Source organism: Corvus kubaryi, unplaced genomic scaffold (assembly GCF_017639235.1).
Source record: "Corvus kubaryi isolate FWS band 111438036 unplaced genomic scaffold, C.kubaryi_AGA036_p1.0 37284, whole genome shotgun sequence".
Lineage (NCBI taxonomy): Eukaryota > Metazoa > Chordata > Aves > Passeriformes > Corvidae > Corvus > Corvus kubaryi.
In genome coordinates, this window is record NW_024581088.1 from 9611490 (window position 1) to 9637275 (window position 25786).

At 49.5% G+C, this 25786-nt stretch overlaps 1 protein-coding gene across 8 annotated transcripts in view; it reads right to left on the reverse strand.

Annotated features, from left to right (window-relative positions):
* Window positions 1–1109: 1109 nt before the first annotated feature.
* Window positions 1110–25786, reverse strand: part of ACACA (acetyl-CoA carboxylase alpha) — a 98409-nt gene continuing 73732 nt past the window's right edge. For 7 of the 8 annotated variants that reach the window (XM_042026429.1, XM_042026427.1, XM_042026424.1 and 4 more), the window contains 11 exons: window positions 22863–23006; window positions 22648–22768; window positions 20934–21030; window positions 19405–19501; window positions 18654–18789; window positions 14004–14181; window positions 13629–13741; window positions 6825–6979; window positions 6408–6578; window positions 3684–3820; window positions 1110–3385 (listed from right to left, as the gene is read on the reverse strand). In XM_042026429.1, coding sequence (XP_041882363.1) covers window positions 3259–3385; window positions 3684–3820; window positions 6408–6578; window positions 6825–6979; window positions 13629–13741; window positions 14004–14181; window positions 18654–18789; window positions 19405–19501; window positions 20934–21030; window positions 22648–22768; window positions 22863–23006 — 1476 coding nt within the window. In that variant the 3' untranslated portion in view covers window positions 1110–3258. Of the gene's footprint in view, window positions 3386–3683; window positions 3821–6407; window positions 6579–6824; window positions 6980–13628; window positions 13742–14003; window positions 14214–18653; window positions 18790–19404; window positions 19502–20933; window positions 21031–22647; window positions 22769–22862; window positions 23007–25786 lie in introns of those variants that run through there. The other variant, XM_042026431.1, reaches the window with a different exon arrangement.

The following is a 25786-nucleotide window of genomic DNA, read 5'->3' on the forward strand; positions in this document are numbered from 1 at the left end:
TCTAATTAGCTGCAGAATTAGTAAAGCAGAGTTTTCCCCCCATAGATCGGCCAAACCCCCGGGGGAGGCTCTGGAATGGAGAGAATCGCATTTCCAATTATTTTGTTGAATTGCTAATTTAGTTATTGTGCCTGGCATAATTGTGATGGGTATTGGGTGTGCAATTCAATTTGTTTTAAATATTTGTGGGAAGGCTGATCAGTAATGGAGCTGACCTATTTCATGGCCCAAATTGAGAGAAGAGACTAAAACAAAAAACAGCTACAAAGCCCCAGTTTGTCTCAGTTTTTATTTTGATGTCTCTCATCCCTCTTAAGACTGTTGATGTAACAAAAGGTTTACATTAAAAGATGATGGCACTTTGATCTTGGGCTTTGGAGGGCTTACAGCTTTGGTACATCTTTTCTTGGCATTTTAATGTGGAGATATTTTAGGCTAAAGAGTTTTAAACGTGATGCCCGAGTTCAGTAGGGTCTGTCCCCTCACCACCCCCCAAATTTTAACTATCATGGTTCTGGTTTGAGAAATATGAAAACTAAAAGTGTTGGAGTTGTGGTGGCTCACGTGAGCAAATTTAAATCTCACCTTTCAGGTGGAGACCTCCAAAGGGTGTGGATCAGCTCCTGGGGACATCCTTTAGCCAAAGGCCTGGTGGGCCCTTCCCTGCAGGCTCCTACTGCCCAGGGCACAGAGCGAGGCTGGAAAAGGTCTCCAGGATCATCCAGTCCAACCATCCCTGCCCACCCAACAGCCCTGGGACGAGGATCCCAAAGCCCTCCCACCTCAGCAGCAGTCACTGGTTTGGGGGTTTTTCCCTGTTTGTCCCATTCACTGTGACGTTAAAGATGACAATAAATCGTGGAGGATGGGAATGTGGAGTGGCCACAGTCAGGCTTGGGGACACCTGGGGAGTGTGACCAGGGGCAGGAAGGAGCAGCAGTGGGGGCCTGGGGAGGGGCAGCGCTGTGGGATGAGCTGGGAGCTCAGGTGAGGGCACAGCTGACCTGGTGGGGCTCCACAGAACCCTCCCTGTCCTGGCCTCGAGCAAAGCTCAGCTCCCCTGGCGTGCCCAGGACAGGGGTGAGAGATTGCACTCGCAGCACCAGAGCTGTAATTCATTCTTTTTATTAAAAGAAATTGAGGTAAGTGAAATACTTCAGCACCAGCGAGAACCGTTTGTACCCAGGGGTTTTCCCCCACCCTGCCCTGCCCAGTGACCCCCCCACACACCTGGGGACATCACAGGTGCTGCTGCCACGGGTCCCCAGCAAGCTCAGCCCCCCCAGGGCCAGTGCCAGACCCCGATGTCACCCAACAGATTTTTTTGGAGCTGCTTTACCCCCAAATTAAGTGGGGCCCGACCTAGTGCTGTAACACTGAAATGGGGGGGCTGCTCTGCACGAGGCTGTAGCAGAACAGCTCCAGTGGGCACGGGGACACTTCCCATGGCACCTGCAGCTATCCTGGAAAAGGGACTCTGGTGACACCACCACGGGGGGAATCCTGGTGACAGGGGAGGAGGAGCCCCACAGGCCCCGGACCTGCCTGGCTGACACATTCTCTGTCCGTGTGTCCTGCTGCAGCCCACCCTGGCATAAGCAAAAGCATCTTTGGGGCTTGTTCAGGGGGCTCTAGTGGGAAAAAAAACCCCCCTTAAATCAAATCAGGGTTCTTAACTGTTAAGAAAAAGCAAGTCCTGCAGGTGGCCGAGCTCTGCTGGCCACGGGCAGGGGAGCAGCGACCCCGGGCTGGCACCTCCAGCCACTGGCACCACAGGCAGAAGGGCTGCATTGCACTTCAGGAGGAAACAAGGAGAGGTGAGAGGCACTGGCAGCATCATTGATTAATTCTCTCATAAGAACAGCCCTTCTGCTGTACCGTACTGCTGACCCACAGCCCTTCCTGCTCTACTGAAGGAGGGGCTGTAAAATCTGAAATTCTTCCAAGACCATCATTGGTGGGAGCCCGGGACTGCCCAGACGAGCTCCGTAACAGGAGCTGTGTGAGGGGTGGGCTGTGCTACCCTTAGCATTGCAGCTTCTCTGAGCTTTTATTACATAAAAAACGTGTAGAAAGAAGTTGGGGATCTGGGCTGGGCCAGCTGGGGGGACCTGGGCAGCTGCCACCCCTTCCTGCACTTACCTGCCACCCAATTATTCCTGACCTTTGGAATGAGATACCAACCCCAACGTTTTTTTACATTCCCAGGTGAGTAAGAGCGGCCCCTCCCCAGCCAAGCACAGGCAGCTCTGGGGCAGGGCAGGATGATGGAGAAAAGCTCTCCTGAGATCCTCACACTGAGATTTCCTTCTGCAGTTCCAACCCCACCAGGGGATCTGGCTCTGTCCTTTCTCCTCCCTCACCTCAGCTGCCTGGATCTGCCTCCTGCTACCCACAGGAAAGGGATGAGCACTTACACCAAGGATACACAGTGGGGCTGCCCCATCCCTTATCCCTGAAAACAGGCAGGGAAGGGAGAGCAGAAACGCTGAGCAGCTGCACTTTGGTCTCTTGCACCTCCTCTCAGAAGGGCCTTTCACATAATTCACAGCCTGTTCTAAAGGGCACAAAGGCAAAGCAAGGGGCGGTTCAGCCCCCAAAATCCTGTCCCCAAAAACCTTCGCAGCCCTGGGGGAGCCTGGGAGCCTCCTGGGGGCACGGGCACAGCCCCGGCCACAGCAGCTGAAGGCTGGTTCTCCTCTATCTACGAGACAAGACAGACATGGGACACACAAATCAAATCACCACTGACAGAGGGTGACACACGAATCACCACCGACAGAGCCAGGGGCTGCGGGGTCCCCGGGCAGGGGACAGGGGGACATTGGCACTTGTCAGCGCGGAGCTGCCGCTGCCAGGCGCGGGCGGGAGGAGAGGAGAGGAGGGCAGGGTGTCCCTGGAAGGACAGGGGTGTCCCTGCAGGGGCCCTGCCGTGCCAAGGCCTCACGGTACCGGAGCACCTTCATCGCCCGGCGGGGCCCGGCCAGCCCCGCTCTGTTCAATAAATAAGGTACAGGAGGACAGCGGGGACGCAGTTCCGCAGGCGCTTGTGTTTATACATTTTCCTCATGTCCCTGGCCAAAGGACACACTTCCTCTGGTCAGCCTGATTTGAAAAAATAAAACTGTCACTGTTGCAGCGTTCCCTGAGCCTCCCCGTGGCGGTCCAGCGGCGGCGGCCGAGCACACAAAGGGCAGTTCCCAGCTCCCGGTCCCTCCTCCGCGGCGCCGGGCACGGGCGGTGTGGGAATCGATGGAATTACGTGGAAGAAGGCGAGTCCATTTTGGAGAGGATCCGCACCACCTCGGCTCGCTGCGTGGGGGAGATGTGCTGGGTCATGTGCACGATGGAATCCATGGCAACCTCGGGATTGGCCTGGACCAGGCTGCAAAGAGGAGAGAGGGGAGTGAGGCAGCCCGGTTCCGGAGCTTCCAGCAGGAATTCCTGGGGGGCTGGAATGTGGGGCTGTGGGACAGAGGACACGGCACTGGGTGGGCTGGGAGCAGCTGAGAGCTCCCTCAGGACACTTGGTTTGCTCGTGGCAGGTGGGTTTGGCCACACGGGGACTGGAATCCTCAGGGTGCGACCCCGGGTGGCCACGGGGAGGGCAGGAGCTCTGGAGCCATCCCTGACTGCAGCAGCAGCCCCTGCTGAGGGCACCCACACCCCCTCCCTGCACTCACCCCCGGATCTGCTTGAGGACGTAATCCCTGGAGATGTATTTGATGTTCTCCTCCACGACCGAGCGAACGCCCTCCTCCTCCGTCAGCTGCTTCTCCAGCCACTCCACCAGGTCCTTGTTGCTGTCCCACAGATAGGCCTGCCAAAATCCCACAGGTCAGCCTGGACTGCAGCCCTGCCCCACTCCCCACATTTATCCCTCAGTTCCTGGACTGGCAGCTGTGGGTCACACACCTGCCTGGGGATCCCCACAAGCACACCTAACAATCAGCACCAGATTATTTCTTTCTTTTACATCTCCTGCCATAAATGTGATGGAAGGGGACCAAGGAGGTGCGGAGAACGAGCTGCATCAATCCCAGGAGCTGTCCCAGATAAACCCCAGTCTCCCTGGTTATCAGCTCCCCAAATGCTGCTGGAACACAGCTGACCTGAGATGCAGCTGCTCCAGGGCTTCTCCCAGTGCTGAACCTCCATGGGACCCACATGTCCCCATCACCTCCAGCTTGCCCCTGTGCTGGTGTTCCCAGCAATCCCTAACCCAGCCCCCAGGCAGCTCCTTGGGCTCAGCAGAGCAGGTCAGGGTGTCTGGAACCCTCGGCCACGACCCCCTTTTTGCCTTTCACAAGATCATTTCACCTGATATTTGCTACATAGTTGGCTGTGTAATAACTCAGGAATGTGTGAGCCCCTAACAGCCTTCTCTCCTCTCCTCTCATTTTCTTTACAAATCATTTAAGAACCGTTTTGTTAATGGTTTCCGGAAAAGCAAGTACTGCCATTAGCACTCATTCATATTTATGTCATTTTATTTGGGTAATTAAACACAAAGCTCCTCATTTAAAGGTGCACTATCCTTCTCTGTTATCACTAACCAAGTCAAAGGCAGAATGACAATGAGCTGGGGACGGTGATGCCGTGGTGGCACCTCCCTGGCACCCCCTGCTGCAGCCAGAACCTGCCACACCTTTGGACCACAGAACCAGGGAATCACAGAGTCATTAAGGCTGGAAAAACCTCTGAGATCATCCAGTCCAACCATTCCCCCAGCGCTGCCAAGGCCACCACTGACCATGTCCCCAAGTGCCACATCCACAGGGCTGTTAAATCCCTCCAGGGATGGGGACTCCACGCTGCCCTGGGCAGCTGTGCCAGGGCTGGACAACCCTTTCCATGGAGAAATTTTCCCAGTATCCAGCCTGGCCCTCCCCTGGCCCAGCCTGAGGCCGTTCCCTCTCCTCCTGTCCCTGTTCCCTGGGAGCAGAGCCCGACCCCCCCGGCTGCCCCCTCCTGTCAGGGACTTGTGCAGAGTGGACACCTCCCACTGCCCCAGGCTGCTCCAAGCCCAATGTCCAGCCTGGCCTTGGGCACTTTCAGGGATCCAGAGGCAGCCCCAGCCTCCAGGGAGGAATTTTGGGTTCAGAGCCCATCCCAGCCCCTGACACACTTTGAAAACCCCAGGATTATTTTATTTCCTTTCACACGATGTCTCTGCTTGTCTCAGCCCAGTCATGTCACTTCGAGATTTTGCTTATTTCATTGTTTTTCTCCTTATTATGATTTGAAACTGGTCGGGTTTCGCTCCCTGCCCGTGCCCCTGCCACGCAGCAACATTCCCTGCATACAAAGGAGGATTCCAGGGAAGGGGAACAAACCCAGCCCGGGAAGCTGTGATACAGCCACAGACCTGTGTAAAGCTCCATTTACCCAAGATTCCCAAAGCTTTTAGTTTAGGAGAATATTTAATACTCTTATTAATCATTTTTAATCCGTTTGCTTTTAATTAAGAAACAGCATGATGCTTCCCTATCAACATATGCCAGGGAGCAGATTAATTGTGGCTTAAGATAACTCTCCTTGATTGGTGTAATGTATTAGCTAACGAGCTGCCTGCTTTTGGAGAGCTCAGGCTCTACCTTGGAAAGGCTGCTGCCCTCCAGAGAACATCCCCCCTTCCCTGGAACCCCAGAGTGCTGGGGACTTTAAAAACGGAATGAAAAAAAAACAGAATAAAAAAATAAAGCAGTGAAATAAAATAGAATTTTAAAAAATAAAGTAAAATAAATAAATAAGTAAAGTAAAATAAATAAAGTGACATAAAGTAAAATAAATAAAGTGACATAAAGTAAAATAAATAAATAAAGTGACATAAAGTAAATTAAATAAAGTAAAATAAATAAAATAAAGTGACATGAAGTAAAATAAAGTAAAATAAAGAAAATGAAATAAAGCAACATAAAGTAACAAAGTAAAAGGAAATTAAATAATTAAATACATAAAAATAAGTAAAATAAATAAAATTAGATGCAATAAAAAATAGAATAGAATGGATTAAAATAGAATGAAATAAAATAACATAAAGTAAAATAAAATAATATAAAATAAATAAAATAAAAAAAAAAAAAATAAAAGTAAAATAAAAATAAAATAGAATAAAATAAAAATAGAATAAAAAAATTAAAATAAAATAAAAATAGAATAAAATAAAAAATAATAAATAAAATAAAATAAAAAATAAAATAAAATAAAATAAAATACTGAGACTGGAGGCTTGGGACAAAACCAGCCCCAGAGCTTGCCCTTCAGAGCCTGCAGGTTGAGCACAATTATTAAAGGACTCCCCACTGTCTTTGTGGTCCATCCCCCCCATCCCCGTGCCCCTGGGAAGGGGGTCAGGGTGGCCCTGGGCAGCCTGGGAGCAGCGGGTGGCACCGCTGCCGACTGACCTTGACCGTGCCCTCCACCTCCACGAACCAGCGGCGCAGCATGGCCTGGATCTGCCCGTCCGTCAGCTCGGGGTTGGCCGCGTGGATCTTCCCCTTCACCACGTCCTCCAGCAGCAGCCGCCGCAGCCGCCAGTAGAAGAAGGTGCGGGAAGTTTTCCAGTCCAGGACGTCCTGCCCAAGGCACAGGCGGGGAGGGGAAAGGAGTGAGGGCCGACCCCGACACGGAGGAACAGAGACACCTCATTCCCCAAGGGAAATCCAGGCTGGGACTCCTTCTGTCCCCTGGCGCAGGAGGAACGTGGAGACTCCCACGCCTGAGCTCGGGGGATTCCCACCCTGCCACAGCACTGGGGCTACACAGAATCCTGGAATGGTCAGGCTCCGGCCCCATCCCACGGGAAGCTCGGGGATACTCACGGTTATGGTCCCTTTCTCCTGCATCCTGCCGGGGGTGTCGTGCAGGTCAGCGAACTGCACGGCCACCTGCTGGTACATCGGGATCAGGAACTCCTCCCGCTCCTTCAGCTTCGCCTCCAGCTCCTTCCTGTCAGCCGGGCTCAGCTCGGGGGTGCCTGAAACCAGACACAGCTCAGAGCCTGGGGAAAGCTCGGGGGTGCAGCTCCAGGCAGTCCAGAGATTGGAAAAGCCAAAGGACAAACCCCGGAGCATCAGCTCCCAGCAGTGCCCAACAAACCCCAGTGGTCCAGCCCAGATTTTGTGCCAGGCAAGAGCTCTGAGGGTGCTTTCACCACAGAAACTCTGTTCCCTTTAAATGCCAATGATCTGAGCCATCAATTAAGTGACATTTACGGGACTTACTCCTAAAAAAGAATAATGTCCCAGCACGCTGTTCATTTAGCAGCAAACACAGACCATGGCACACCACCTTCACCATTGCAAGTCCTCCTTTAGGCTGGTGCCTGCCAGAGCCTACTCCAGGGGCTCTGCAATCACAGCAGGAAGCCAGAGCAACCCCAACCCAGCAAACCCAGCTTAAACCACTGGGCAAAGCTTTACAGAAACCCCAAGAGGGACCAACTGCAGCCAGTGCAGAACCCAAGGCTGGAATTCGCTGTCACTGGGCCCAAACGGGCTCACAGAGGGTGATCAGACAAATTCATGCAAGGAAATTCCAGCACAGGCTCCTGAGCATGAAGATCAGATATTAATCTGTTCTCAGGAAGCCTCTAAACCACAGCTGGAAGCTGAGACATCATCCTGGGAGCAGCATCCCGCTGCACCTGCAGGATGCTGCTGCTCCTTGCATGGCTCACTCCCACAGACACGATAATCCAAGGCTGCTGGTCCAAAGGGATGAGCTCCCCAGCAGCCTGAGCACTCCAGTGCCTGCTCACACACCCCATACGTGTGTTTTTCCAAGGCACAGGCCCTCCAGACAAAGGTCCTTCCCAGGGAAGGAATGTTGTTTCTGTGCCTACCAATATAAATGTTACCTAACCCTTCAGATCCGAGTAAGAAGGTTTTAATTAAGAGAAGCTCCCCTTATAACCTTCAGAATAAAAAATTCTCTATATTTATCCACGCTGAACTCCCAGGCTCCCTGGATTTAATGGCAACACGAGCACTCAAGGCAGCCCCGCTGGTGAATTCCAGCCCCTGCCACCGAGTCCACCCAGCCAGGCCCAGTAATGATTTAGGTGAGATTAACAAATATGTCAATGTCTATTTTCTGCTTAATTTAAAAGCAGCGTCTATAAAGATTTTTGACTTCTGAACCCTGTTCTCCTGGAAGAAAGAAGGTAACAATGAGGAGGGGGGATAAAGAGTGATTATCCCATCATCGATCGTTTGTCAGGAGCATTTCTTATTCACTGGACTATTGTAAAAAGCTAAGCTCTCGATCAATCCCGTAAGCCCCCTGTACAATTAAATATCTTGGAATGGTTTTCTTTCTTTCCTAGTCAGATCTTGAGGCCTCAGGGTTTTTCAGAAAGCCTGGGCTTTATTTATTTATTTATTTCTCGGGGGGGGGGGGGGGGGGGAAAGAAAGAAGTCTCCTTCCACAAATCTTATCCTGGCAAAGAGAGGGGAGTTAAAATATGGGATTCCTTTGCTCTAGAGGTACTTGACAGTTAATGAAACTGTTAAAGTTTAAATCATAGGAACATTATAGACCTCTGGGTATGGATTGGCTGCTAATCAATAGGGAAACAAAAGGAGCAGCGCTCCGAGACAGCCCCATTCCATGAGGAGTGAGCCTGGCACGCAGGTGGGGCACGACAAGGAACATGTGTGACCTTCCCTACTCAGCAGGGAGCACAGGACACTCTCCAAGGCAGCTCCTGAGTGCCGTAGAACGTCACATTTCTCTTGGACTGCAGTTTGCTCTGCAGCCTCCACATCACTGTGGCTCCAGAGAGTGCCAGGCTGGGAAGGGGCTGGAAAACATCTCAGTTCTGCTCCCAGCACCTTCAGAGCCCACCCACGGGAAGAACACTCCAACACCTCCTGGTTCTACACTCTCTTCTCTTCTTTTTTTAATCAGTAGCAAAGCTGCCTTAACCCAAGCTGAAAAGACCCCTGGGGAAGCAGCAGCTTTGGGGTCCCACCTCATTTCCACACCTGCAACCACAGCCCCCACCCAAATCTCACCTTCTCTTCTGCTTTTAGCAAAACTCTTGCCAGACACAGACTTTTTCTCCCCTGGGAGGGTGGGGAGGCCCTGGCACAGGGTGCCCAGAGCAGCTGGGGCTGCCCCTGGATCCCTGGCAGTGCCCAAGGCCAGGCTGGACATTGGGGCTGGAGCAGCCTGGGACAGTGGAAGGTGTCCCTGCCCATGGCAGAGGGGTGGGATGAGGTGATCTTTAAGGTCCCTCCTAATCCCAGCCATCCTGGGATTCCATGAAATTCAGCAAAGGCAGCAAAAGTGCCAAAGGTGTCCAGGCTGCCCAGGGAACTCCCCCCAGCCCAGCTGGAGGGAGCTGCTCCAGAGGGGACAGGGAAGGTCACAGGGAGCCCCTCACGTCCCTGGAGAGACAGGCATTTTTGGATTGTCTCTTGTTTCTTTAAATGAGACAGGCTGTAATTGCTTCACTAAATATTCAGCAGGATTTATGTTGGAAAGGTGCAGCATGAACAGCCAGTGAAGGTCACACATGCTCGTGGCACGGGCTGGAAATACCCTTGTACAGCAGCTCCCTGTGATTCCCACCCCGCCCCTTCCCACTCTTTGCTCCCGAGGTCTCATCTCTGAACAGGTGAAGTGTGGCAGGGACATAACTCCAAAAATTCCTCCCCACAGCCCTCCTGGGAGGATATCCCAGGTGCCAAGGGCCACGGAGGCGCTGACAGAAAGCAGGACTTGCACTTGGAGCCTTGTTATTGTGAATTAAAACCAATTTAAATGCAGCAGCACCTGCTCGTGGAAGCAGCTACTGAAACCAGCATCATCTAAAACACAAAGCTACAACCTGACTGTGTTTATCCAACACTCCATGAGAGATGGAATCAAAAGAGCAGTGTTTCTCCCAGTTTTTCCTGAAAAACTGGCACTTGGGATCAGTTCTGGTCCCGCACCCCAAAATGTTTATTTTCAGAGAGGAGCTGCTGTGCTGAAGTGGAGCTGAGTGCTGAACACTCCAGTGTTCACTCATTACTTGGAAATTTAAAGACAATTCTGGATGCTCCTCAGCCAAATAAGGTGTGAACCAAGCCCCAGCAGCACAGACTGACTGCCCTAGGAAACTAAATACATGAAATAAATAAAATTAGAGGTGCATTCCAGCACACAGGAACACCTCACAGGATCACCAAGGAGGACATTCCCACTGTCACAACGCATCAGGGGACAACTGGATGCTGCCCTTTTCCTACAAGAAACATGGAAATACAATATCCAATCTTGCTCTAACTGGAGCCGTTCTGCCATTCCTTTCACTCATATTCCACCACCCATTTCTCTGCACCTCTGACACAAGGTACAGAATCTGTGGCACCACTTGTTTTCACTCCATTCCAACATGTTTTAGTCTAATTGTAATAAATAAGTAAAATTGAAGCTCTGTATTTGTAACTCTGGCCCAAGGCTTGCAGCCTGCACTGTTCCTACATTTCTGGGTGATCCCTGTTGTCCCTGCACACCTCTTCCACCTGGGAACGTGCTCTGGGGCAGGATGAGGGCCACCCTCTCTCCCCCTGCCCTTCACTCCACGCTGCCTGGAACAGCCCAACTCTGAGTGACACTTCAATAAACCACGGGGCTAATCAACATTTCAGCAATCGTGCTGGAGAATTGATAATGAACAGATTTATGTCAAATTATTCAATATCTGCCAGCCTCCCCTGCTCTCCCACTCCCCAACTGCCAAGTCCAACCCCGGCGTCTCCCGACCGAGCCCGCGTGGGAGAGCGTCTCCCTCATGCCTCTCTCCGGAGCTCCAGGGAGGGATGACAGCCACTCAGGGGTTAAAGAGAGGCAGTGAACCCCCAGCTAATGAGTAAGAATTCAGCAGGCAGTGTAAGATAAATGGAGCTTTCTCTGCTTCTGCTGGAGTCAGCATGAACTGTGGCCCTGCGGCTTGTTTGTGGCAAATGGAGTGCGCGAAATATCAAAGGGCAGTGATCCAGAAGAAGACCGACTTTGACAAATTTTAAATTGGCCAGAAAGAAAACCAGAAAAAAAAAAAAAAAAAAAAAAAAGACCAAAAAAAAAATTATGCAATTTAGTGTGTCCTGCTATCTTGGCTTTCCTGCTCTGGTATGGAATTAGTGGCAAAACAACGGCAATGATCACCCGATGCTGGGAGCAATTACGATCCATCTCAGGGAGATGCTTATCAGTGACTGAAGCTTTTAGAGCTCTCCCTATGTACAGTTGTAAGTGACTCGCTCTTGTGTTGCAGTCATTTTAATTAAAGTGTATGGAGTTTGCTGGGAGTAATTACCCTGTAGAGGAAGAGGGGGGAAAAAGCCCCGACCAGGCTCCTGCCTCCTCACATGGCGCTGGGATTTTGAGGCTGTCGGCAGAAAACTCTATCCCGTCTTTCCCTGTGCTTTTTTTCCAGCGTCCCACAGGACTCAAGGGTGGCCTGCAGGTGTCCTGCACCCACACAGGTGACCAGGGTGGGGAATGAGGACAGTGAGTGAAGGTGATGCTCTGCTCCCCCTCCCTCCAGGATTTCCACCCTCCAGCCTTTGTCCACAGCATTCCGGTGGCTCCGCTCCTGGGGACGGATCCATCCGAAGCCCCCTGGAGCAGGGGGTTGGTTTGCTGCTGGCACAGCCAGGCTGTTTGTGGGGAGGTGAAGGTAAATGCTCCCAGCAGCAGCAGGGCAGGGCCATTTATCTGCACATTCCCTTCCCTAAGCACACATCTGATTTCTCTTTCCCTGGAGATTCCCGCTCTCCCTGTCGGACAGACACCCACGGGAGGGGGAGCTGCCTGCCTGGGAGGGGGAACTCCACTGAAGACCTCTGGAGAGTTTTTTTGGGGACTCTGAGCTGTGTCCCCATGATCTGGGGCAGTCACTGTCCCTTTGCTCTGAAAGGGACACTGTCAAGTCTGACAGAAGACAAAAGTGAGGTTTTCTGAAAATAACCTCCTCGCTGCAACTACAAACTTAAAAACTGGGATTTAAGTCATAGAATCATAGAATGGTTTGAGTTGAAAAGGACTTTAAAGATCATCTCAATTCCATCCCCTGCCATGAGCAGGGACACCTTCCACTATCCCAGGGTGCTCCAAGCTCCATCCAACCTGGCCTTGGACACTTCCAGGGATGGGGCAGCCACAGCTTCTTTGGGCACCCTGTGCCAGGGCCTCAGCACCCTCCCAGGGAATGATTTCTTCCAAACATTCAATCTAACCCTGCCCTCTGTCAGTGGGAAGCCATTCCCCCTTGTCCTGTCACTCCAGACCCTTGTAAAGAGTCTCTCTCCATCTTTCTTGCCATCTCCTTCAGGTACTGGAAGGCCACAGTGAGGTCACCCTCAGTCAGCTGCCCACCAGCAGACACAGACAACAAACCCATCCATCCAACGGGGTATCCACGCCCACTCTCACACAGTGACACATCACGGACAAGAGCAAGATCAGAATTTGGACAAAACTTGGATAAAAAGTTGCTGGCTTGTGCTGCTCCGCACCCAACCTGCTTCTTACCCAGAAAACAATCAGCACAGGCAGAGCAAACAAAGAGTCAACATAAGATTATTCAAAAAAAAAAATAAATGCCTTGGATCAATCAAAGGCATGGGTAGAACCTGCTCTGCAGTCAGTGCTCTGATCCCAGCACCCCCTCACCCTTCACCCGTTATTATTCTCTTCCCGAGGCGTATCAGGAGAGTTGTTTTGTATATAAATTGTTGCCCTGCCATAAATTAAAAAAAAAGCCAAATAATAAAATGTAACTGCAGCAATAGCCAGGATTTATCAGTCATTTGCAGAACACTTTTCCTCCTGAAGGATCCCAAAAGGCTTTATAAATTCAAGCCATACCCACATCACACGCTTCTCCCTCCACTGAAACGTAGTCAATTTTGGAGGTAAAAGGAGGCTCTGTAAGATTATACTCTTATAGTAAGAGCTAGTAAAGAACTATTTAAAGAGCCCATTCCCCTGAGGGAGAACATATCTGATATTAAGTGCATTTTGCTGAACACTCTGTATTTTGGGATGTTGAGTGTACAGCAGGCACTGGGATCACTCGGAGTGGAAGGCGTGGTAATAACGCGACCCTGGCCGTGCCAGCACTGAGCTCTGCTCATCCCCCTGTTTACAGAGACATGGACAATATTCCTTATTCCCTTGAAACTGAAGAGCACATGGATATCATTACTGCAAACTACCCCAGACACTCAGTGACAGTCCAGCAGCCCAAAATGTCTTTGATCAAACCCTTGGTTACATGAAACGGCGCCCGCTGAAGGTTTGGCCCACAAGGTTTTAGTGAGCTGAGCAATTGCTGAGCTGGAAATTAGACTCAGGCCTTTGTAATAGGGGTCTGTTGTGAGAGCCAGTCAATAAAATATAATAAAAAAAGAGAAATCACCTCGAAACCCCACTATATTACACACCCTGGGTATGCTGAGCATGCATAAGTATCACCTCACATGTACACACACACAGTGCTCTCATCTGGTTTTCTTCCCAAGTCAGACAACAGGAAATAAAAATGAAAATGACTCTGATCAAATGCCTCAGTGCCCCTCTGTGAGGGGTGCCCCAGGTCCCAGTGCCCCTTGGGAGGGCGTCCCACGTACCGAGGCGCTCGGCCAGGTGGGTGTACACCGGGTCCATCCTGCGCATCGTCTTCACCAGGTCCTTCCTGCGGAACCGGATCTCCACTGTCCCCTCCGGCTCCAGGATCCCTCCTCTGGAAAACAGAAAAGAAAGGCACTTCTTGCACCTGACTTTCAGGTCATCAGACACAAAATGGAATGGTTCAATGTGTGTGAAAAGTAAGAGAATGCAGAGGGAGACAAAACAAAGAGAGAACTTTCAGCTCTGGTTTATCCAGGCCAAGAACACACACGAGGTTCCAGCTGGGGAGTGTCCAAGCCCATGGAAGCTGCTCCAGCCCACAGGGAGCAGCCCGGGCAGCCCCAGCTGGCGGCTGCAGGGAGGGGGATCCGTACCTGCTCTCCCGGTCCGCGTACATCTCCATGTGCCGGGGGTTGATGGTGGGGTCGATGACCACCCAGGAGCCGCCCCGCAGCTCACCCTGCGGCGGGATGTAGATGAGCACGGGCTGCTGGTACTCCCGGAGACCATCCACGATGTAGGCGCCAAACTTCAGCACCTGGTCATACATGTCTGGGAAAGGACACACAGCTGGTCATACATGTCTGGGAAAGGACACACAGCTGGTCAGACATGTCTGGGAAAGGACACACAGCCGGTCAGACATGTCTGGGACAGGACACACAGCTGGTCAGACAGATCTGGGACAGGACACACAGCTGGTCAGACAGGTCTGGGACAGGACACAGAGCCGGTCAGACATGTCTGGGACAAGGACACACAGCCTGGAGTCACAGCTCATCACCTTGGGCTCTTCCAGGCATGGGGCAGCCACAGCTTCTCTGGGCACCCTGTGCCAGGGCCTCCCCACCCTCACAGGGAAGAATTTCTTCCTGACATCCCATCTAAATGTACCCTCCTTCAGGCTAAGGCCATTCCCCCTGTCCTGTCACTCCATACCCTTGGGAAAGTCCCCCTCCAGCCTGCAGGATATTCCCACATCACTCCTGCTCCCAGGCATGGGACCTCCTCTCTGGAAATCCAGTCTGGTGACTTTCCATGAAACCACATCTATGCCAGGGCTGCAGGTCCTCAGTTCTACACCAGCTGCCCTGGGAATGATCCATCCCTGAGTCCACCAGCATTCCCACAGTTTGGGAAATCAGGCTGGGTATGACTGTACTGCCCAATTTCAGACTTACTACCCTGGACCTCTCCCACAACTCACGTAATGTGAATGAAATGCACCTAAGGGCAGCAGAGCTTTTCCAGATCTTCATAAAAACGTGTGTGGGGAGGGATGGGGAACAGCACTCTGCTCTTCTTCCATTAAAATTTGTTTAAGGCATTTTGCTCAAAATTAATAAGAACAACTCCACTGTGTAAAGACAGTACATTGAAAATATCAGCCCCAAAGGTGATTTAAATAAAAGAGAAAAAGGGAAGGCAGAAGAATTTCTATGAGATGATATAGTTTCTAATGGATACAGTTTGTAATGGAAACGGGCGCTCTTGAATATATATATTTTGTTACATATAATTATATCTAGAAGTATTAAATCAAAATACAAGAAATGAGAAATAGTTATTAGGCTCATCTAGCCCACCTCTTTGTTCACACAGGACCTGTTCTTCCACAGTGCTTTTGAAAGCTCCCATTTAGAAACCCCAAACAATAAATCTACTGCTTCTTTAGGGGCATTTCCACAGCCAAATAGATGAGATTTCCCTCAGAACTCAGCCAAACTTCCCCTCCCTCCCCATTAATTTCATGTCACTACCCCTTGTACCACCCTACATAATGTCTGCACTCCTTCAGGCTCACTACAAATAGCAGGAGGATTTTCAGTGGGGTTTGTCCTCAGACACGACAGGTACCCATCCCTCATCTCTCTTCCAGCCCCCTCCATCATTCGGGTTCTTTGCTTGGACCCTCCCAGTTTGCCTCATTTTTTCTGGCCATTAAAATACCAGTGCAGAGAAAATTAAGGAGCTGCATTAATGGACCTCACACCTGCTGCAATAGCAACAGCCTGAAAACACTGAGACACTTTGATTCATCGAAAATCCTTCTATCCCTTGAGAAAAGCCTCATTTCTGGGGAAGAAGGAGACTCCAGCCAAGGTCCCTTTGTCATTTAACCCTCATTTTAGTGTTCAGCATTAACATAAACATAATTAAGCAATCAGCTCTTTGGGAAACACACACTCTTCTATATTTTATATATATATATACAAACAAATATATATAAATATATATTAGTACCAGAGGCACTGATATGATCTCTCCATTTCATTCCCAAGGTCATTGCCCAAACACCAAGAAAAGGAATTTCATGTTATTTAAGAGGTATCAAATGCTGACAAAGGGAAGAACAATTTATTCCCTCTAATTGGGAATAAACATAAATCCCAGCAGAGACAGTGGGGACTGAGAACCAAACAAAACTCCAACCTTTCCCTTTGTCCTGAGCAAAGAAAAGGACTCAAAAGGGGTGACAAATTTATTACTAATTATACAATTATTTTATTATGTAGTGCTAGTAATAAACCACTTGAAGTACTTTCAGCTAATTCTAGTGTTAAGAAAATAATTGCTTGATTCAAATTATTTTAACTGAATTAATTCCTTACTAGACATTTTTTACTAGTGCTACATAATAAAATAATTGTGTAATTAGCAATACATTTTTCACTCCTGCCATGGGTATATATTTTACTCAGGTGAAGTGCAGAGAAGAGCAGCACTAATTGTTTGAACAGGGCAGAGGGAGGAGGAGCAGAGAAATTGGGGGAACTTGATGCTTTCTCACAGCTCCAAACCTCCCTCAGGTTTACCAGGTGGCATCAGGAAAGGATTTTATTTCCCAGGTGCCAGCACGTGGTCAGGGAAGTATTGCTGTGCCTATGGATCTTTTGGGATCAGCCTTCCAGGAGGATGAACATCACCCCTCTGTGGTTGTGCACAGAGCTGGTCCCTCTGGGACCCTGCTATCCAGCACTGCATTGTCCTGGAATGTCCCAGCAGCCTCAGGATCCTGACTGAATAACTGATTAAACCCTAATATTTATTATCAAATAGAACCAAGTGCTGGCTTCCCTTCACACTCCACCAAGGCCAGTGGAGCTGCTGCTGTTCCTGGGGCTGGAGACACCCTGGGTGCTCCCAGAGCTGGCTGTAAACTCTGCTGAGGAGCATTCTCCTTCCTGACCCTGACTTCCAAAGGGTCCCCACAGTGCTCCAAGCCAAAATTCCTGTATCAATTTAAACCACAGCCTAATCTGAGCAACCTGGCCTAATGGAAGGAGTCCCTGCCCATGGAATGAAGTGATCTTTAACATCCCTCCCAACCCAAACCAGTCTGGGTTTCCATGAGCAGCCACGGGCAAGGCAGAGACGCTGCAGGATGTCCCCAGCAGAGCAGAGCTGGGTTTGCAGGAGGGTGGGCAGTGCCCACAGAGCTCTGTCCCCCTCGCTGCTGCCCTGAGCCCAGTGTCCCCCAGTATCCCCACAGGGACACCCAGCCTGCTGGAGGTGTCCCCATGTCCCTGTGTGTGTAAATCCCAGCACTCAGAGCCCTCTCTGCCCCTCTGGAGCTGGAGCAGATCCCACCAGCCTGGCTGGAACATCAGATGGGACCAAGACACCCCAAAAAGCCATCCCACACACAGCCAACCAGAGCTCAGCACCCAGGCAACCCGAGCTCCAAACCGGCCTTTTCACTCGGCCGGATTCTTTTATATCCTTTTTTATTGTTATTTATAACCTGTCCCGGGCAAAAAGGAGAAGTAAAACAGGAGCGCCCGCCAGCACGGGCGGCTGGATGTCGGGGGATTTGCATGTGATCAAACCCTCCCTGCCGAGCCCAGGACCCTGGTGCTAATTTCCAGGGAATTTCACGCTTCATGTCTCCCCGTCGTGGGTCACCGCCGGTTCGCCCAAATAAACCCCTGCCAAATGGCTCTTCCAGAGGAATATTCCAGCCGGTTTTTTATAATTTAATTTTGCATTATGCTCAGGAGCCTTCTGGCCACGGAGAGAGCTCGTTGGGGAAACCAGCACCACCACGAGCTGCCTTTATTTAGGGCGTTATTTATTTATTTTACGGCAGGAATTAGACCTCCCAGGCTGACTAGGAAAGAGGGGGGTACTTTTTTTCCCTCTTTTTTTTTTTTCCCCTCCTCCTTCACTAATGTCAATTTTCAGCATAGCAAGAGCTGTCTCTAATCTTTTCCTACTCATTACACACAATTTTGGAGTCATTTTACCCACAGTGCAGTCGGCTCCTGGCAGTGCGTTTGTGTGCACTGAGGGGTGGCATAATTGTTTATTTTCCCTCCCTGCATAATCCCCAGCCAGCACTGAAACCAAAACTGCAAACAACTCCCCAAGGGACACTGAGAGTGTCAGGAGACACCAGCAGCAAGCAGGAGGCTGGAAAAAGCACGGAGCAAGGTGCAAACTACAATGGCTCTGTCCTTCCCTCCTCCTCCTCCTGCCAGCTGGCTGGAATAAGTTGGGATATGCAATATAAATATTAACATCCTCATGCTGCCTGTTCCACCCAACTCCAAAGCTAAAACTCAGTTCCTGAGGAACCCAGCAAGGCCAGATCTTGCATTTTAAGGTAAAACAATATTTAAGGACTAAATAAGGTAAATAAATAAGGTAAAATTACATCAACAGCTTCCCAGTGAGTTGTGTGGCTGGGAAAGCACCTCATGCAGGGGGTGCAGTAGCAGCACAGGGAGCAGAATCCACCCCCAAAGGCAATGGGTGTTTTCCAGAGAGAATTTTGCCATCTTTTGCCACCTCCCACCTTTGCATCTGCAAGCTCAAAGGCTTTGCCTTGTGCCCAGCAGCCTCCGAGAACTTCCACCAGCTCAGTGCTCCCATAACTTCTCCTGATCTAACCTTTTCCTTCTTTAAATTTTATGGTATCAATCTCACATCCTTGGCTCTTCACAAAATTTCAAGCAGCACTCTGTGGTGCCCTGAGCAGCCAACACAAACCACCCCCAGGACAGCACCAAGCTGCTCCTTACCTTTCATTCCCCCAGAGAAGCCTCTCCAGTTTGCAAAGACCATCAGGGGCAGCCCTTCCTTGTTGAAGTCCTTGATTGCCTGGGCTGTTTTGAAGGCAGAGTCAGGGAACCACACCTGCCCAGCCTGCTGGATTATCTGGAGGGAAGAAAAATCCACTGTCAGGCCTTGAAGCACATTAGTGTAAGAGTTAAAACATAGAAAAATCAACAGGAGCCATGATGTGGCATAAACAATGAGGAACATGGCACATGAAATGTGTAGGATCTGCTTGGCCATGGGAAAACTGGGACAATCTTTTTGTCACCAACTTTGATAGCAGCATTCCCACTAATTTAGCTAAGAAAAGAGATGGTATGGAAAACCTGACACTGTGATGCTGTAAGGAGGGGAAGGAGAAGAGAAAGAAAAGGACACAGAGAGAAGAAAAGCCCCGAGAGATGAAGCAGGGCCAGGGCTGTGAAATCAGGCAGGGGAACAGCAAAGTGCCAGAGCAGGAAGGCCATGAAACACTCCAGTCACAGCAAGAGAGCAGGGAAGTGATTTTTGCTGTCACATCTCCTGGGTGCTAATCCCTGCCCTCCTCTGAGTCCTGAGGGAAGCAGAACTGCTGGGGATGTGTCTCCTGTAGGAAGGGCCACACAACAGCCCCGGGGCTGTTCCCAGCAGCTGCCAGGCATTCCCAGCTCACCAGGAATGGCTGCACATTGGTACCACAGGACAAACAAGGACAGGAGCACACGACCCACCCACCTTGGCCTCCGAGTCCAGGTTTGCGGGATCAGCGGGAATGCTGAGCTCCACCGTCCTTGTTTCCACGGCAACCACTCCTACAGGTATTCCTCCCAGCCTGCAAACAGGTGAGACACACACAATTCCTACTCCTGCTGTTACACAGTGAGACAGTTTTCCCAATTCACATCCAAACACCCAGGAGAGACAAATAACAGGAGTGGCGTTCTGGCCTTTTGCAGAGTTGAGGCACGAGGCTGGAGAGTTCCAGAGGGGTCACAGATCTCAAAGCAAAATCTATTCCAAAAACGAGCACATTCCTCACTGAATATTAAATAGAGCAAACCTAGCCCAGATTTTGAATGATAAATTCATGTATCCACTACCCTTCGGCTGCCATCACCCAGATTCTGGTTCTGATGGTCTCAACTATGGAAAAACACAGAATCCCTGAATGGCTCGGGAGGGACTTTAAACACTTCCCGTGTTTTCCCCAGATCTGCTGCTGCAGGGTGACTGCCACGTGGGAAGGGGGCAGGGACAGAGAGATGGGCAGGAGTGCCAGCACCAGGGAGGATGCCCAGCTCTGCCCCCCAGGGGATCCAAGCCCTCCTGAACACAAAAGCCATCGATGCGCCGGCAACGCCAGCTCTGCGCTCCCAGGACAGTCCCAGCAGAGCCCCTGCTCCCTCTCCAACCACCCCAAGCTGATGACACACAAACAGGCAGGGAAGAGACAGGGCCCATGTGCACTGAGGGGCTGGAAATATTCCCATTCCCTATGATTAAGAGTCTGCTGGAACCCCGTAATTGCAGAAGCCGTCTTAAATCGGTAACTTATAACTTCTATATTAGGGCCCATGTGACCTAATAAAGAACATCTTTATCCAAGTATTACAGTTATTTATTGAACTTGAAAACAGCTCAAAACAACTTCTGTTTTCCATAATACTTCATATAAATTTTATCAGGCTAGCACATGAAGATGCTACATCTTGTTTTATAGTGTGTCCCTGGACAAGTTGCCATAGAATAATAAAAGACAATTTACAGCCAACAGCACACATATTCCAAACATACATACAAGAGATGAGTTTTGGCAGCACTTACAGTAACAATCCCAGAAGAATACACTCATATTTGTTTTTTTCAAAGTGCCACTGCTTTTGAAAGGAGTCTGTTTCATTTGTGTTATATATCCCTGCTGTGTGAAAGTCCAGAGCCACTTGGAATTTGTCAGAAGAAAGGAACTGCAAGTGAAGCTGACCATGGACAGAGAGCTTCTGGCTTTGCCAAATCATTGATTTCCAACCCTGGCACACTGCTTAGCCTGGAAGCCTTTAAATTATAGAGTTATAGAGCCATGGAATGGGTTGGGTTGGAAGGGACCTTAGAGGTCATCTCATCCCTTTCTTTCCAACTCTTTCTATTAGATAGATATACATACACGTAGAGAGAGAAATAATCACAGGATGCTGTGTTCTAGAGAAATGCAAAGCATAACCCAAACTTGATTTCTACAATTGTCTAAAACACCCCTCAGAACTTACCTTGCTCTCCCCACCACGACTGTCTGTGCCCAGGGCTGCATGATCTCCAGGAATGACCCGTGGTCAAAGAACCCACTCAGCCACTGCCCTTTCTGATCTAAAGGGAAGGGGAAAAAAGGGAAATATCAAAGGTGGAAGGAGAGAGGGAAGAAAGAAAACAGAATATCAAAGCAGCAACTCAAACTTGCTTAAAAATGCCAACTGGAGAACATGGCACTGTCTTTTTATTTATTTAATTTTAAATAGATGACAATACAAGGGAACATTAGACAGCTGAGCATTTGTCTGCCTTCAGCCATCATGTCTTATTTCATTTCCTACTCTGCATAAAGACAGCAATTTATCAGCAAAAGCATCATTTATTGTTAAACGAAGGGGTTTGGAGAGCAGAGGGACTTCCCGTGCTTTTAAATAAATAACTCTGCTTTTTTCAAGACTACAAACATTTGTCAAAAGGCAGCAAAGTCATTAAAGATGGTTTTCAGAACACCTATTTCTATTTTAAAACTTATCTCATATTCTTCTCTTGATCCTGCCTAATCTTTCCTTGAAAGAAGGAATGCTGAAGGAACCCGGGAACTAAATATGAAAATTGCAATTATATTTTAGAGTCAATCAGAGAAATCACAACTCTCTGGGGGCACCTGCTTTGCACTGGGGCTTTAGGAAGCTCTGCATGAAAATAACCCACAAAAATATCCCCCCAAAACCCCAAATCCCTCCCAGCTTCACCCCTTGGCACAGAGCTCCCGAGGAACTCTTTCCTCTGAACAAGCACCTCTGCTTCTGCAAACCCAAGTCCAAAACCAATTAAAAAGTGGAGATCCAAGCACGCTAACCTCTGCTGACTTAAACAGGATGGAGAGTGTTTTATCAAGCCCAAACTTGTAATTACTGTGTTCTACATTCCTTGCCTCTGTGGCCCCACTGTAAAATGTGACCATCCATTTCAAAATTATCTCTTTATCGCGAGCCCAAAGCTGATCGTTTAGATTCCGGCCTCGTGTCGGGCGTCAGTTTGAAGAATATCACGGCAATATCTCCTCTAATAAATGGCTTTAACTTTTCACCTAGGAGATATCTGCTTTAACTTATCACAGGGAATCATCTGCTTTCCTTAACGCTTCCACTAAATTAAAATCTGAAGTCACTCGATTTGGAAGCCGGCGTTTGCGGCGCCCAGACAGCTGGATGAATTGCTTGAGAGATGATGAAAAAATATTATCCAAAACCAGAAAACTTAGTTTATCACAGATCTCATTTTAGCCCCCCAAACTCATTAATAACAGCAGGAGTAATGGTCACCCAGTTTGCAACTTGTACCTACACAAGGCTGCACAACCCCAATGGTGCCAACACAACAACTCCCCGAGATCTGAAGGAATATTGTGATTCCTTTAGCATACAGACCCTTTGTGGATGGACTTTCCCCTAAACCATAAAAAAAAATCCACAGAAGTAACTATTCTAAGTAAATATATCATCTATAAAAGTTAATTGGAGGTGTCCTTGAGCACTCAGGATTTAAGTGCTACTTTTAGATATTATGTATAAATAATATTATATGTTAATATTATTATAGATAAATATTTATGTATTAGATCCCTATTGCTTAGAACTAATTGTTTTACAGAATCTGAAATATATTTGGGTTGCAGACATCTGGCAAACAGCCTAGAAACAAGGTGAGAGTTGCTGCATCTCCTGGCCATACTTGGGTTGGGGCGTCCAGCCAGCATCCAGCGAGGATCGTAGGGGGTCTTGGTGGGAACAAAGTCGATGGTTCTGTCTATAGGATCCTTGGCTTTGAGGACAGGAACAGGGCTGTGTATATTCTAAGGGAAAAAGGGAAACATGGAAGGAAGTGAGAGCCCCCTTTCCCAAAACCCTGCAAACAAAGCCACCAGTGGCACCTTGGCCAGGAATTACCTTTGGCATGTAGGAAAGCCACTGCAGAATGGTGTAGACCCCTTCAAAGTCATCGCAGACCGTGCCATGTGTCACCCCGTTGTTGTGCATGATCTGGATCCCTCCCAGCTGGTTGTTGGAGGTGTAAACTTCCCGTCCAAGCACCTGGGGAAGGAAAAACAGGAAAGCCATCAGTGCTGGGATGTGACCAGGAGGTGCTGGCTAAGGAGGCACACACAAACCCATCTGTGCAGCACCTCAGGATCACTTGGGCACAAAAGGATGGAGCAAGCATCTCACAACACAGCTTCCCAAGCCCTGTGTGCAGGTAAGAGCTTCTGAACAGTGATCCCCAGCAAAGAGAGGGCAGGGTTGGGTGGGATATTGGGAAGGAATTCTTCCCTGTGAGGGTGGGGAGGCCCTGGCACAGGGTGCCCAGAGAAGCTGTGGCTGCCCCTGGATCCCTGGAAGTGTCCAAGGCCAGGTTGGGCAGGGCTTGGAGAAACCTGGGATAGTGGCAGGTGTCCCTGCCCATGGCAGGGTGGTGGAATTGGATCTTTAAGGTTCCTCCCAGCCCAAACCATTCTGGATTCTACAATCCCCAAGGGGAATGACACAAGTGGGGAAACTGAGGCAGTTTTCCCACTTGCCTTCCCCAAACAGCAGTGTGACCAAAGCTCCTGAGTGCTGAGCCCAGCTCAGCTCACTAATCCCAAATTGCTCCAAGAAAACTGCCGGGTGGACATATAACTGGGGAAAAAACCCAGACAAAGGCCCAGCAGCTGCTTTGAGAGGCTGGCCAGAAGCTGGCTGGGGCTCCTCATTCTCTTGCACAGCTCCATCTCTAATCTGAGCCTGGGCAGCACAGCTCTTTTCTCATTCTCCTGCTGTCTCTTCCCATTTGCCCTCTCCCTGACTGATACACTGATCTCTCGGTCACTCGGCTTTCTGCTCCACTGACTCCATATTACTAATAACACCTCTGCCACGGCCAGTTTACCTCATGAAGGCAGGAGCACATCATTACAAAATAAACTCATAACTTTGACATTCTAGCAAATACATGCCGTTTGTTATTTTTATGGGTTGAGTCTTTCTAACAGACAGAGGACATTACACACCTGCTTCATTTGGATCTTAAAAACCCCCTTAAACATACACAGACAGCCTGGCCTCCCCCAAACACCCGCCACAGCTCATTTTGGGGACAGAGGAGCTGGCAGATGCCACTCAAGGTTTATGTACAGAAGAATCCAAGGCACAGATGTTACAAAACTAACCCTGAAATATAGAATTCAGTGCGTGTTTTAGCACAGGGATGTTCCTGGGTCTCCCTTCTGAGCTCAAACACCTTCCTCCTCCTCTAACAAAATCAGTGCCAAGCAAAGCCATGGTAGAGAAGACAGCAGCATAGATTTAGGTTCAAGAATAAGAAAAGCCCAGGCCTCCAGATGCCAGGCACAAGCCTAGCTAAACGCTTCCCACAGAGGAAAATAAAAATAAAGAGGATTTAAACTCCCCCCTCTCTGAACTAATGCAAACGTATGTACATGCAAAATGGGCTCTGCTCCTGCTTATCTGGAGACACTGCAGACAGCTCAGGTTTAGCACTGCTGACAGGCAATGAAACAGCCTAATATACCACTGCTCTCGCCCTTAAATCCCTTTTTGGAGATGAAGATAAACACGCAGCTCCTTCTCCCGAGTGCTGCAGCCATTCCAGCAGAGCCTGGCTGGGAGATCCCCGCGTGGGACGGAGCCAGCGCCACACAGACCCGCCGGGACCAGGGCCAGAGGGGCCCCAGCTGCAGGGAAAAGCTGCTCTGAGGAGAGTGTGATCCAGGATCTGGATGAGCTGGATGTGCTCAGGTGAGCACCTGTGCTGGAGAGGGGGGACAGATGAGCTCTGCCTCAGCCCTGCCCTCGGCACAGCCCAAGCTGCTCCAGCCCCAGACTGGCACTGGGCACTCAGGGGATTCAGGAGAATCATGGAATCCTAGAATGGTCTGGGTGGGAAGGGGCCTTAAACTCCTTCCATGATGGAATTCTTCCCCATGTCCAACCTGAACCTCCCCTGGCAGAGCTTGAGGCCATTTCCTATTGTGCTGTCATTTGTTACCTCAGAGAAGAGTTTCAAAATATTCCAAAATACTTGGGCAGTGCTGCCAACACTGAGTTCATCTGATCTTCCAAAAACCCATTAGGAAACCACATTTCTTGTTACTTCAGAGGATCTTCTGGCAAGCACAAGCAGAGCCAGGATTCTTACAGCCTCTAAAGGATGATCCTCAGCAGGTTTATAGGCCCTCATGTGCATATTAATAATTTTCTAGCACTCCAACCCATGCTGAGCAGCTGCTTTCTCCTCTCAGAACCTGAGCTGCTGGAGAGTTGGGACATTCCCTGCAAAGCTGGGCTGGCTGAGGGCTGGGTTAGCTCATCTGTTTCACCCAGGATGAAAGACCTGAAAACATGACAGCTTGGAGGGCCTGAATGGGAATCATTATGTAACATAAGTGCTGTTATTATTCCGAGCATATCATGTGTTTATATCAAATATAAGTGCCAGATTTTTATCCAAATAATTTCAATAATTGCAATTCCCATCCCACAATTTATATTGTCTGCCAGAAACATGAAGCAGAAGAGGGATATGCACGTCCTATAAATAGCCTATTTTTCATAAACAGGCAGAAATGATGGGAATGAATGTCTCATCAGAAAAAATGTAGGAACACAATGTAGGAACTTCAAACCTGACTGCTATTATGTGCAGTCAAGCCTCGACAGAGCTCAGCGCTCATTTCCAGCTCTTCCCCCACGTGGATCACGTATTAGAGGGGGAAAAGCAGCAAGAGGGAATGGAGCCCAGCTGAGCACAGAGCCCTTCCCGAATGCACAGCCCCTCTGCCCGGCAGTGGGAGCACAGACAGCTCCTCTCTGCC